Here is a 14,691-nt window from a genome sequence, read left to right on the forward strand (position 1 = left end):
CCAGATGAACCATAATGAAGCTTTGCAGCCAATTGGTTCAAAGCTTCATTGCTTCAAGAAGGTCCATTTGGCCATCACTGCTCCCTTGGGGGAGACGGTCAACCTCTGCTGCCACCTGCAGCCAACACTTTTGTCGTGAAACATGCTTCCTAGCATGCATTGCTGCGCTACAGATGTAAATAACATTCTAATTTCAATTTCTGTGCTAACTATTTCTTCAGTTACTGTTCCAGTTGTTTCATTAATTGCTAGTTATGGTATTTGGTAACACTTTATTTGACAGTGGCGCCATAAGACTGTCATAAGACCATCATAATTATGACATGACACTGCCATGAGCATTAAATAATGCTTATGACGGATGTCATGTTGAGTCATCCGGCAAGTTATCTCACTTTTGAATGGATGTAAAAGATCCGAGCTGGACATGAATGGAGCTAGTGACTTAATTTGCCAGATGACACTTAATGACATATGTCATAAGCATTCATTAATGCCCATGATAGTGCCATGTCTTAATTATGATGGTCTTATGGCAGTCTTATGATGCCGCGGTCAAATAAAGTGGTACCTATTCACCCAAATATATCGACAAATAAGACGAACTGGACTATAAGGCGCAGGATTCACAATAAGGGGGAAAAAGTAGCAGCTTATAATCCGAAAATTACTAATAAGTGTTTTTCTCATTTGCGCTTTTCACTGTTAAATACAGTAAATCACAATAAAAAAATCTGACTAAAATTGCTCTGCGACTGGCTGGCAACCAGTTCAGGTTGTACCCTGCCTTCTGCCCATTGTTTGCTGGGATGGGTACCGGCAACCCCACGGGGTGACAATAAATAATACCGTATTGGCCCAAATATAAGACGGCATTGATTATAAGACGACCCCCTTTTTTTCAAGACTGAAGTTTGAAAAAAGACTTTTTGAACACCAAATTAATTCTTTTGCAGAAAATAATTACAGTACATCCGAAACAAATGATTATAACAATATATTTGAGAGAAAAAGCATGTTATTTTGCCTCATTCAAATCTTAACATCTGAACATTTAAATATTAGGGCTGTCAAACGATTAAAATTTTTAATCGAGTTAATTACAGCTTAAAAATTAATTAATCATAATTAATCGCAATTCAAACCATCTATAAAATATGCCATATTTTTCTGTGAATTATATACATATTCTGTAAAATAAATTGTTGGAATGGAAAGATAAGACACAAGATGGATATATACGTTCAACATACGGTACATAAGGACTGTAGTGGGCATTTCACTCTACTGTCATTTAAATCTGCCTATGCTGTCCTCACTCCAAAGCGTCTACTTTTTCCAAAGCTAGACAACTAGTGAACGACGCCTTAATAATCAGACTTCTTCCTTTTTCATCTGATTTATTAATAAAATGGCCTCAAACCATTGTCCTCTTTAGACCGTCGTAAAACTACAAAAAAAAAGTACACAAGCATTGCATTAGCAACAACGTTAGCTTAGCACGCTATACAGGTTAACTAAACATAAACAAAAAGCGTCTCATACAAAAAATTTAACATTTTGCTTATTAACATAATATGTACATTCTTTACAACAACCATACTTACGGACAAATCTTGTCCAAGGATCATATAAGCACAACAGAGACGTCGCGCAGCCATATTGAACTGGCAAGAAAACAATAAACCATGTCGCAAAGCGACCACAAGAGTTCGCTGTTAGACAGCACAAAAAGCCTTGCTGTAAAACTTACCAAAAGGCAGAATACTGTCTGAGCGGGACATGTGCGTTAATTGCGTCAAATATTTTAACGTGATTAATTAATTGGTTTTTGAAATGTAAATAAACCAATATATAGTGATAAAACAACAAAATTGCAATAACTGCAATAACCATCAAAATGAAGTCTAAATGTTACTGTAGTCTTGAAACAAATCTGAATAAGGAAAAACATTGCAATAAAATAATGCAAACTGGTTAAACTAAAAAGAGTAGCTGAGATCTGTCATGACAGAACATCGCTTCAATGATATCTGGCACCATCTAGCGCCGAGAATGGGGAGAGTAGCTGAGATCTGTCATGACAGAACATCGCTTCAATGATATCTGGCGCCATCTAGCGTCGTGAATGGGTATAATGTCTAGACCGCGAATATAAGACGACCCCCTCTTTTTCAGTGTGATTTCAATGCAAAAAAACACCGTCTTATATACGGGCCAATACGGTACATGTTTTAGACTGAACTGAATTGTCTTCTAGCAGTATAAAACTGCCAAACATGTTTCACAAACACCAAATTTTGTAGATGTTGGAGACATTTTAAAAAAGAATGGAATGTATGCTTATGAATGTATGTCTGATCTCAGAAAGTTCCCAATGACCAATTAAGCATCATGTTGAAACAGCGATATAAATAGACATGGATAGATAAATACCCTGGAGAGGCATGCCTCTATAAACACTGACTGTCAGTTGTTTACTGTACATTTTACTGTGATAAACTTGTCAAGCGTACTCCACTGAAATCCTTAGTAGAGCAACATGACAGGCAATTCTTACACATGTTCAAGAAAAAACCTAAGAAGATGAAGACTAACACAGAAGAATGACTGCACTCACGTTTCACCCTCCTCTTAGCTCATTGTCACAGTATTTTCTTTGTTTGTCTCACTTGCTGGCCATCATACTGAGTTTAGCACCACTTAGGAAGGCTGCGGTTCCTCGACATGCTCCAGGAGTACACTAATCATCCGATTGCACAAAAACCCTCAACCGTATATAATCATTGCCACCATTACACACCAGAATGTAGCTGGGTGGGTCACCAGGATACTGCTTCCAGATGATAATGCAATGCGCATGGGGCCCAGATGTGTTAAATAATGGAAACGCTGAATCAGACTTTCACCACCCTGCTTGACTTCAGACATCAAAAGCTCTTGGGAAACCATTACATCAACCTCTCTACATTTAACATAGATGTACTTACTCCTACAATGCAGTAAAACATTCCCACTAAGTACAATAGTAAATAAAGGAAGAAAGGGTAAAATGCTATGATGGAAAATTACATAGGAAGCCTGTGATCCATTCATATCTCAATTATCAAAGCACTACATTTTTTCATCATAACATCGGAATGTGAAATCATGGGTCTTGCACAGTGAACAAAAAGATAACACACTGAGTTTGGCAGGAATTCAATCCATGCTTATTGTTCAGCTCAGAAATCAGTGGAAATCAGTTCACCCAGACAACTTTTGACAGTTACAAATGCCAACACCTAACAATTACCAGTTAAACACTACTTTCACTGACATACTCGCCTGTAGTCCATGTGGAAATGACTGTTATTAAACCAGAGAGTCAGGGTTCTTCTGTTTACCTCAAGTGTCCAGAGCTGTTTAAAGCCAAGAAATGATGACCTGTGCATGTATTTTATTTTTCCAAATCTGCTCATTCATTTAAAAGGGAGATGACTTCAATAAAGCCAAAATGGCTTCGAATTTCCTCTTCAAATATCCAAACAATTCAAATATTTACTTAAATGTTATCTAAAGTTTAAAAGGGAACCTCTGACATAAAGACTTGTAGGTTCTAATAAGAGATAATTGTTCTCTTTTACTAAAATATGTTATTAGACTTTAGAAACACATGAAATATTGCCATTGATTTAAAAATCTGTAATATTCAGTACATGATTTGATCTACAGAGGCCGCCATGTTTTAAGCACGCAATGGACGCTCGGGGTGATGTCGTAGATTGTCACTGTCACTTGACGAATACTACCGGGTTACTGCAATTCCTTCTACGCGGCGAGACGTCCAACACATACGCTCATTGGTTAAAAGTGGCGAGTACTTACTATTCGTGTTTTTATTGAGTCTTTTATTACCTTTACATTGCCTCAAAATACTTTTTGCGTGTGTTTTCCTCTCATACTTTTAAGCATTGTTTTTTGTGGTAGCTTTAATGCAGATTGTTGATCTGCTGACCACATTAGTCACATAGCATATTTAAACCACCCTAATTTAATTTTACTACGTTTAAGTATTTTCTTAAGGCATGTTTAGTATGCTCTGTAGTATGCATCCAAACAAACAAGCTGAAAGCGCACGATAGTGCTTAAGTTGTCAAATTCGCTGTTAGAAGGACATTTTGCCACTGTAGCACATTTTGGCAGAACACCAGTTTTTTTTTCCCTACTCTCGTCTCATCTCATCCCGTCTTTCCTGTTTATTTTGCTTTTGCTGCTCATTTTGTGAAATATCGACAGTGCTGTCATTCTCATTGATGTTCCTCTCAGGTTCAAATTTAAAGGGTTGAACAGGTGGCATGTTTATGTTGCTAGAGTCATATTCTGGAAGACCGGCAGCGTAACCATGTGACGTCACCGCCCTGCGACGTCAACAACAATGGCGACCTACAAGTTAAACTAATTTTACAAATTGTATCAAAACGAAAACATAAAGAGGGGTTTCAAAATCAAATTATTTTAACTCATAATAACTTTTATCTTTTAAGAACTACATCTTTTTATCCGTGGATCAATTTAACTAATTCGCCAGTGGCCATCCAGTCAATGTCAGGTTCTTCACAATAGTTGTAACATACTTGTAACAGACTGTTCTTTTATAAATAGAATAAAAAAAAACCTTTTGGGATTTAAGGTGAAATGTCTTCAACAAACAAGTACAGTCCAGTTGCTTTGATTCAAACTTCACAGGCTTATTGATTTTTACTATATGGGAATCCCTCTCATTTTGTAGATTTCCATTATAAAAGCCTTAAAGTGTGTACGACAGGATTTTTTAAAAAAAGTCTTAAATAGCATTTTTATGTGAATTAGAATCATATTTTGAGGTGATTTGACTATATACAATAATTTGGCAAAGCACAGATGACGAGAAATTAGTCTTTTAATCCGCCGTTTCGCCACACCTGCCAATATAGGGCTCTAGCGTCCCCAACAGGTGGATGACGTCGGCAGGGTAATGGTTTCATCTGATTTAGAATTCAGCCCATTGAGGGGGGATTATACAGAACGAGGAAAATGCGACGAAGAGAGCCGCAAAATGTCATTGTTTCAGGCTCTCCAATATTTTTACAGGATATTCTTTTTATTCAAGTATTCTCCCCCAATCGCTAAATAAATGGTATGGTCATGACAAACAAGTCTTGTGCTAAATGGAATATGAAATAATAAAAATGCATTTATTCAGTACAACATGGCAAAATTACTCCATAATGGTCAAAACTGTTGACTTCACCTTTACTGTCGCACCTCCCGAACGATATTTAATGCCACCGTAGTTAGTCCCGCTTTTGTCATTTCCCTGCCCCGGCTTCGGAGAATGTAAACAAACCAAGAGGTGTGACAGCTAGCCGGCATGCTAACCCTAACCGAGTGACGTCTCAAAGTCTTATTTTTCGCTTTTCGATGCGAAAAATCACACAAAACTAGCTTGGTTCATATCACACCGCGGTGGGTGGGGTTGTCGATTGGTTACGCTGATCGGCAAACCGCCCGGCGGCGAGCAAGTTACAGCTCGTTGTGCTGCTACGGATAGGAGACCTCGCCGGGGAAGCAGCTGGAGAGTACCGCCGGACGGACCGGCCAATGTCGGAGGAGCGCTTAGCTGCCACATGGTCAACACGAATATGGCATAAAATAATGCTTTACTACGCGGCGAAGACATAAATGAAGAGCAGTTTGCAGTTGTTTTGAAGCTAACATGGCAGGATATGTCTGAGGAGATTTCTTCTACATGTCTGTCCATAATCAAATGTAAGTAAATTTTCCTTTATTTAAAGAAAGTTTGTCGTGTTTACTTTGCAATCGCTGTATTCGTGGCCATTTTTAACACAATGTTGCAATTTCTGATCGGGTGGAAAATTTGACAGAACGCCGGGCACACGAAGAGGGCAATAAGCCGAGTGTAGCGCTCTCCCGGCGGGGGGATGTGCAACCAGCCGCCAGTCGTCGGCCGAGTGGCATTCTCGGTGGAAAAGGAGCATGTCAGTCACACAATGCAAGCCACCTCCAAATTAAAACGTGTGCCATGATCCCAGTATTTGACATAATACAAAACACGATGTTTACTCACTTCCTCGTAAGTCCAATGGTCCCACAGTAGTAGGGCTTGTTTTGGCCAATATCCGCGGTGAACGGGAACCTTATGAAACCCAAAAACCTCACACGCCTCTCTTTGGTTCAACAATAATTTTCTGCAGCCGTTTGGCTGGCGTGATGCCAAAAATAAACAAATTAATCCGCGAAATCAGCTGAATCGGCAGTCCATCTGCATGCTATAAGGCAATGCTGTATTGTGAGATGCTGACCCGGGTGACGTCACATTCGCATTCGTCCTAAACCCAAGACTGGAGCCGGAAGTCACTCATTTTCATGGCGAGGGATTCAAAAATTGAATATATAAACGATCACTTTCACACACATCCAAGCGATTCATTTCATTCAAGAGCATAAAACAACACGTGAAATATGAAATAAACATGCTTATTGGTGTCGTACGCACTTTAACTTAATCGTCACCAAAGACTAGTAGAACACATGACACGGTACAAAGAATTCAAAAAACTATATATGCTCAAATTGTACCTCCACATGGTTGGGAAGAATGTTGATAAATTTAAATCCAGGGATCCTCTTGTCACTGCACATCACTCCTACATCCTCACTGTGTTTACAGTCTGAAACACCAATCCCATTGGAGGGGCACAATGCCAAAGTTTTCTCTTTGCCAGTGCAGTGGAGATTGTCAAACCAGATGGGTCCTGATGGGAGCAAAATAATTATTCATTAGTGCCACTATGGGTGTATGTAGCCATGCATGTCTTTTTGTTTGTTTTTTGCAAATCTATGTAAAGCCTGCACCGATTTCTAAGCCAAGAAGTGTTCTGCATACATTCCACGCGCTTCACCATCAAATACCTTCTCCTTTTCCATATTTTGACGATGGCGACCATGAAACTGCTTCCATGTAGCCCATTTCCCGGCACACCACCTGTGCAGCGTGGATCGTAAAGTCGTCATCACAGACAGTCCCCCATTGGTTGTTGTAGAAAACCTCGACACGACCCTCGTTGTGTTTCCTCTTGTCTCCTGCCAGCCTGAGCTGAATTCTGGGCGTGTCAGGCGCCAACTGGGGAGCAGAGTACTCTTCCTGCTCTGGCTCAGGTTGGCCATATGGGTAGCTGTGGTGCTCATACTGGGCTGCAGCCAGCTCTAGTAGCACTAATAGGGTGCAGCAGGGCAGATAATGACTGAGCAACATTTTGGTCAGACCTGAAGAAGAAGAAAAAGGGAGAATTCATTCAGTCTGATTGTTTGTGTGAAAACATTGTGACATCAATCCCACATTTGTAATACAGTAATGGAATAAAGCACAAAATTAAATTGCAGTCATGTGTCACCCTCCTCTTTTTTTCTGACTCTCGTTTGGTCCCAAAGTTGAACTCTTTAAAGATGAACTAATGTTGCTCGGATACGGCTTCACGTGCAGAAAATTACAAGGCCTTTTAAAAAGCAGAAGGACATGCAATGAGTTTGTTTCCATCATGGAAAGTATTTCTTTTAAGATATTTTAACTTTTCTAGACCCTAGCAAAGGAATCTTGTACCCTGTAATTTTCACGTATGCAAAACTATAGAGCTTGGCAAAACTCTGAACTCTATTTTACTTCTCTTTACTACTTTTTGTCAAAAGTAGTTATAGAGGAGTCTTTATCCCCTATTACTTTCACAATGACGGAGCAAAAGGTAATTGAATCCACTTACATGTATAAATGCACTAATAAAATCCCAGTTGATTATATACAGTGGGGCAAATAAGTATTCAGTCAACCACTAATTGTGCAAGTTCTCCCACTTGAAAATATTAGAGAGGCCTGTAATTGTCAACATGGGTAAACCTCAACCATGAAAGACAGAATGTGGAAAGAACCCCAGAAAATCACATTGTTTGATTTTTAAAGAATATATTTGCAAATCATGGTGGAAAATAAGTATTTGGTCAATACCAAAAGTTCATCTCAATTAGAGATGTCCCGATCGATCGGCATCCTGATCGATCGGGTCCGATCACGTCATTTTCAAAGTATCGGAATCGGCAAAAAAATATCGGGCATGCCTTTTTTTAATATATATATATATATATATATATATATATATATATATATATATATATATATATATATATATATATATATATACTGTTTTTTTTTTTTTTTTTTTTATTAAATCGTTTTCTAATTGTATTTAACGTTACAGACATAATATGTTACACTCATCCAGAGTCTTTAGTTTAGGCTTAAGGTAGGGTTATCAAATTTATCCCGTTACCAGCTGTAATTTTTTTTTTTTTTTTAATTTATCACGTTAAAATATTTAACGCAATTAATGCATGCGCTGCACGACCCACTCACGCATTTTCGCGTTCAATCTGTACTGGCGCCATTTTACCTATATATAGAGCTAAAAGGCAGCATAAAGTAAACTGAGTAGAGTGAATTTTGGCAGCCTTTGGAGCATTTTTTTAATTGGTTAAAGCTTTACAATCCCTCTCCCTACGATTAGTAATATCGTGGGAAGCAATGTGGGGAAGAAAGGTAGTAATTGATCTTTTTCTTAACACCCTATGTTATTTCCCAATGCAGAAAAGATATATCAATTGGTAATACTACGCACAGTCATGGGTGCACTTCCCATCATGCATTTGGGCACAACAGTTAAATGGCTACAGTATCATTTACTGAAAGCTCAACAAATACACTAGATGGCAATATTTAGTCACAATATACAAAGTCACATTTATCCTTTAAGAATTACAAGTCTTTTTATCCGTGAATCCCTCTCACAGAAAGAATGTTAATAATGTAAACACCATCTTGAGGATTTATTGTCATAATAAACAAATACAGTACTTATATAGTGTATGTTGAATGTATATATTCGTCCGAGTTTCATTCATTTTGTTCTTAATGCATTGCCAAAATGTATATGATCGGGAATTATTATCGGGTACGATTGGAATTGAATCGGGAGACAAAAAAAAAAAAAGCAATCGGATCGGGAAATATCGGGATTGGCAGATACTCAAACTAAAACGATCGGGATCGGATCGGGAGCAAAAAAACATGATCGGACCAACCCTAATCCCAATACTTTGTTATGTACCCTTTGTTGGCAATAACGGAGGCCAAACGTTTTCTGTAACTCTTCACAAGCTTTTCACACACTGTTGCTGGTATTTTGACCCATTCCCCCATACAGATCTCCTCCAGAGCAGTGATGTTTTGGGGATGTCGTTGGGCAACACGGACTTTCAACTCCCTCCACATATTTTCTATGGGGTTGAGATCTGGAGACCGGCTAGGCCACTCCAGAACCTTGAAATGCTTCTTACGAAGCCAATCCTCTGTTGCTCTGGCTGTGTGTTTGGGATCATTCTCATGCTGAAAGACCCAGCCACGTCTCATCTTCAATGCCCTTGCTGATGGAAGGAGATTTTCACTCAAAATCTCTCGATACATGGCCCCATTCATTCTTTCCTTTACACAGATCAGTCGTCCTGATCCCTTTGCAGAAAAACAGCCCCAAAGCATGATATGTCCACCCCCACGCTTCACAGTGGGTATGGTGATATTCAGTATTCTTTTTCCTCCAAGCACGAGAACCTGTGTTTCTACCAAAAAGTTCTATTTTGGTTTCATCTGACCATAACACATTCTCCCAGTCCTCTTCGGGATCATCCAAATGCTCTTTAGCGAACTTCAGACGGGCCTGGACGTGTACTTTCTTCAACAGGGGGACACGTCTGGCAGTGCAGGATTAGAGTCCCTGGCGGCACATTGTGATAGTAGCCTTTGTTACTGTGGTCCCAGCTCTCTGTAGGTCATTCACTAGGTCCCCCGTTCACCGTTCTCACCGTTCTTGTTATCATTTTGACGTCGCGGTGTGAGGAGGAAGTCTATGTTGCCCAACGACAGTCCCAAAACATCACTGCTCAAGAGGAGATCTGTATGGAGGAATGGGCCAAAATACCAGCAAGAGTGTGTGAAAAGCTTTTGAAGAGTTACAGAAAGCATTTGGCCTCCGTTATTCCCAACAAAGGGTACATAACATAGTATTGACATGAACTTTTGGTATTGACCAAATACTTACTTTCCACCATGATTTGCAAATAAATTCTTTAAAAATCAAACAATGTGATTTTCTGGGTTTTTTTCCACATTCTGTCTCTCATGGTTGGTTTACCCATGTTGACAATTACAGGCCTCTCTAATATATTCAAGTGGGAGAACTTGCACAATTAGTAGTTAGACTAAATACTTATTTGCCCCACTGTAGGCCAACAGTATATTGGTTTATGGTTTAGAGAAGTAATGAGAAAATACAAAATAAACTTACAGTAATTTACATTTCAAATGAAACATTGCTATAGCTTAAAATGTTTTTTTTTTTTTTTTTTTTTGTTAGAAAAGAGTGACATTGACAATTTGTCTTTTTGTGGAACTAAAGAATGCACACAAGTAGTAAACAACAGTAACACTATGTTATAAAAGGCTGTTCAGGGCAAAAGAGAGACAGTTTTAGATCGAGTTGTATTTGTATCACTTTGTGTCCACTAGCCAGAAGCTGAGTTGAACTATATTTGTTTATGGTCCAAGTATGTGGCTTGAGAGCATGGTTGCTGTAATTCTTGTCTTTTAAAAATATGAAACTGAAACTGTTGCCAAGACATTTATTTTTAATAATCATTCTGTCCAGTTTTTATCAAAATGCAAAAAAAAAAAAAAAAAAAAAAAAAATGCTGGCAAGTTTCCAGATATGGGTTTTTGGCCTCAAGTTTAACTCCCATGTACAGAAGAAACAACATTGTTTGTACAGTATATCATACAAAGACCTGAACAAATCACGTTGAGAATCAACAGATCAGCAAACTCCTCCAGAAGTTCTTATCCTTACACATAATTTCATAGTCAAGTACTTACATAACCAAATGTTATGATGGGGAAATAACTGCAAAGGAAGGGGCGGAGCTTGGCAGGGGTTTGCAGGTTGCCCGGATTTGAGAGGGATTCAAAATTGAAAATTGGGTAAACCAAGCCCTCCCAACACAGATTTATGTCCTGAGCGCTTCACCAAGATAAGTTGTAGAGGCCAAATCCACGTTACAGGATTGACTTAGTCATGGATATAAACTCTTTAGGGAAATGTTTTGGTGTATGACGGGCTTTATTTTCAATCTCAGACTCAGATTGAATTTTACAAGGTGCAAATTTTTTAGTACGGATCACCAATATCATCTTGAAATGCATTCTGGGTAAAATCGTCACTAGTCTACCAGCCATCTACTGTCAGCTACCAACGTCATCAGTCAACTTGAGTGGGGGGTCTAAATAAATACTGGAACAGGTATTTGGAACAGGTAGGATGAGTTCATACACCGATGAAAGTGGTGCGTCCAAGTCAGGGGTCGGCAACTCAAAATATTGAAAGAGCCATATTGGACTAAAGAAACAAAAATGTCTGGAGCAGCAAATAGTTAAAAGCCTTACATAAGCCTTATAATACAGGCAACACATGCTGTATGTATCTGTGTTAGCTATATTAGCCTACTATCAAAATGACAAAGTTGGCTAAAAATACATAATGAGCCTTCATGATTTAATGTTTATTTTCCCTGCAGTGTATCCTACGCACCATGTGACTACTCTGTTAAACGATGCCACCTCAAGTTTGACTTCATTACAATATTAATGAATTGTTTCATTGTGTTTATGAAATTAAAGAAAGGCAATTAAGAAATCCGATTTTTGATACTATTTTTATTTTGAGGTTTGGAAAAAAAAACAAAATGGAATGTGCATAACATGCCCCTTATATGGGCATGTCTTTGATTTTCTGTATTATCTCTGTTGTTTTTTAAGTCTGCAAATAGGTGTTCTAATGTGTTGATGAATGTCTCCTTCATGTACTCACCATCTGTGAACGGTTTTTCACGCTTTATTATCTCCCGGGTTGCAACAAAACTTGCAGCAGTAGTGCAGTTTGGCAATGCAATCAGCTTTTATATCTATTTTTGTGCTCCTCTAAATTCTTCAGAAGTAATGCAATCAGTTTTTCTCCCACTCCCAACTGGGTACTCGGCTGCAAATAAAGCATGCCTTCCCTGGAAATGTCTTTCCACATTACTCTTTTTATTATTTGACTTCTAGCCAGAGAGAAAACATTAAGGCAATCCTTCTGCATTGGGAATGAATGCAAATGATTCGGTGAAAGAAACGTTGAATTCTCTGTTCTCCTCAGTTATTTTTTTCTTTTTCCCTTTCGGATCCATGGCCCATCACAAAGCTGCCGGTTTGTTTACAATAGCCACCTGCCTGGCATCCCACCCTGCTGAAAGAAACGTGTGTAGCAGGCGATGACACAAATTTTCGTTGACAGAAATGTCATAATTTAATATTTATTCTACACATTTTTACAGCATTGGAAAACGTTAAGAATGTTTGTGTCATTTTTGTCCTCCTACGGAAACCATATCAAAACAAAAAATATATTTCCCTCCCCATCTTTTTCCATTTTCAGAGATTTTTGAAAATGCTCCCGGGAGTCACTCGGACAGCGCTAAAAAAAAACGCATGTGGCTCTTAAAACACGGGTTGCCGACCCCCGGTCCAAGTGAACAAAAATAAAATGTCATATTGCCAAAACTAGACAGTATTTGTCCTCCGGACAATGGGCTCAATTTTCCAAGACAATGCAATGGTCTTGTAACTTCTTGACAGACAACACGGCATGATGCATTTTGCATCATTATTATATCGGCGTACAGACATGGCGTTGGTGATTCAGTGGATGTTCACGCTGCAGGTGACATGGTCGTGAAAAATAAAATAACATTTTTATTAATTACTAAGACTAGACTATCTTTAAAAAAGAACTTTCCTGTATAGCAGTGATCTTAAGGACTTGCAGGTGCTAGCTGTTCCAAGGTAGAACCTGACCATACTGATGTAAAGTAGGCTAGTAGCTAGTAGAGGTACTGGTCTCATTAGTTGAAATAGTTCAAGTGGGTCTCATAATGATGTGGTCTCGTTCCGTGACACTGAACTGCTTTGAATTTGTGTTTTTGTGATTATTATATTGTTTGCATTTAGGGGCCCAGTCATATTCCTTGCCCCTGGTCCGGCGCTAATTTGTTCCGCCACTGTGCAATAGAATGGTCATTTTAAAAAACAACTACTACCACCACATTGTTGCCTCAGATTTCACATACCAATCAGTTGAGATAAAAGCTCAACAGCTGCTTGTTTAAAAAAGAATCTACATAAATCTTTCAGCTCCAAGGTTTCCATTTTTCTTCAATGTAACGTGGCAGTGGTTGCACAAGTGGAAAACAACATTTAAGATTAAACAGATGGAAGTTATGGACCTTCAATGAGTTTGAAACATTCTGGGGAAATGTATCCTAATGCATATCAAAAATCTATGGCCACACTCCACTTCATAACACATAAGATTAGAAAACCTTATTACAGAACAAATGCTGTAATAAATCCAACAAGAACATAGAGAGATGTTACATCACTGACACGAACGCAACTCCCCCCATCATCTAGAAGTCTGCATGCACGTGTTTAAGGTTAGGACGTCATTTGGATTGAAAGAACTGCTTTTCACCTATGTGAAAGTAGCCCTAACACTAGTCTCCTTGCAAGAAGATTTGGAAGGGTCAAAAATTCATTGCATTAGAATTTCAGCTGTATTTTTTTTTTTTTTTTTTGCATTACTACTGTATTTATTTTAACCTATTTTGTACCAATATTTCCACATTTAAACATACAAACCGGGTGTCAGTGGTAGACCCTCAAGTAATGTTAAAAAAACAAAGAAAAACGTTTATTAGTTTTTATCACGACTGTGACCACAGGGTTGAAATGGGTTAAATACACAACCTGAATGCCGCCAATGTCAAGTAAAAAAAGCAAAGATAACGGAATACAGTAATCCAAGCTGTTACCATAAAGGAATATGAATCGACTAGGCTCTTTAATAATCGCAATCAAAATGAGTAGATTCTATTTCACTCCTAGAATAAAATGCAATAAATCAATCTCAGATGTTGATCAACTGATGACACATTTGGATGGATGTCTACAATGAATGCCGTATTCCACTTACTTATGCCTATTGTCAGACTCAGGTAAACTTACTTTGCGTCTTGTTTGCGACCTGTCCAAAAGTTGAGCAGGCTTCGGTCACAGGAAGCCCAGTGTGAACAAAAAAGTGGCAAAAAAGCCTCTTATTGAACCAGCACACTTTTACTCCCTGTCCCTGATGTAAATCGCAGGCTTTGGACCGGACCCTAACGCCCACTGACACCCAACTTTTCAATGACCTCACTGACGATGGTCGGGGACGTGAAAGAGCGCACGGAGAAGGAGAATTCAACAAAACCAGAGCAACACAGTGAACTCCGCAATGCTGCTTTCAAGGGCTGTCAGGAAACTACAAAGTGTCACGTGAACATGGCTAAACCAGTTATGAACGGCCGCTTCCATCACATAATATTACGGCTATACGTAAAAGTTATTCTCAATCATTGGATATAGTTACCTTGGAAACAATACAATAAAGCACGAACGATGTAGGCAAAATAAATGCG

General features: G+C 38.7%; 1 protein-coding gene across 1 annotated transcript in view; it reads right to left on the reverse strand.

The window, feature by feature from the left end:
- loxl2b (lysyl oxidase-like 2b) overlaps positions 1-14,676 on the reverse strand; it is a 64,169-nt gene extending 49,493 nt beyond the window's left edge. The window contains exons 1-3 of the mRNA XM_057831166.1: positions 14,240-14,676; positions 6,955-7,308; positions 6,622-6,797 (exon numbers count right to left, since the gene is read on the reverse strand). Of these exons, the coding sequence (XP_057687149.1) occupies positions 6,622-6,797; positions 6,955-7,297 (519 nt within the window). The 5' untranslated portion in view covers positions 7,298-7,308; positions 14,240-14,676. The remainder of the gene's footprint in view (positions 1-6,621; positions 6,798-6,954; positions 7,309-14,239) is intronic.
- Between the last annotated feature and the right edge of the window lie 15 nt (positions 14,677-14,691).

Source organism: Corythoichthys intestinalis, chromosome 3 (genome assembly GCF_030265065.1).
Source record: "Corythoichthys intestinalis isolate RoL2023-P3 chromosome 3, ASM3026506v1, whole genome shotgun sequence".
Classification (NCBI taxonomy): Eukaryota; Metazoa; Chordata; class Actinopteri; order Syngnathiformes; family Syngnathidae; genus Corythoichthys; species Corythoichthys intestinalis.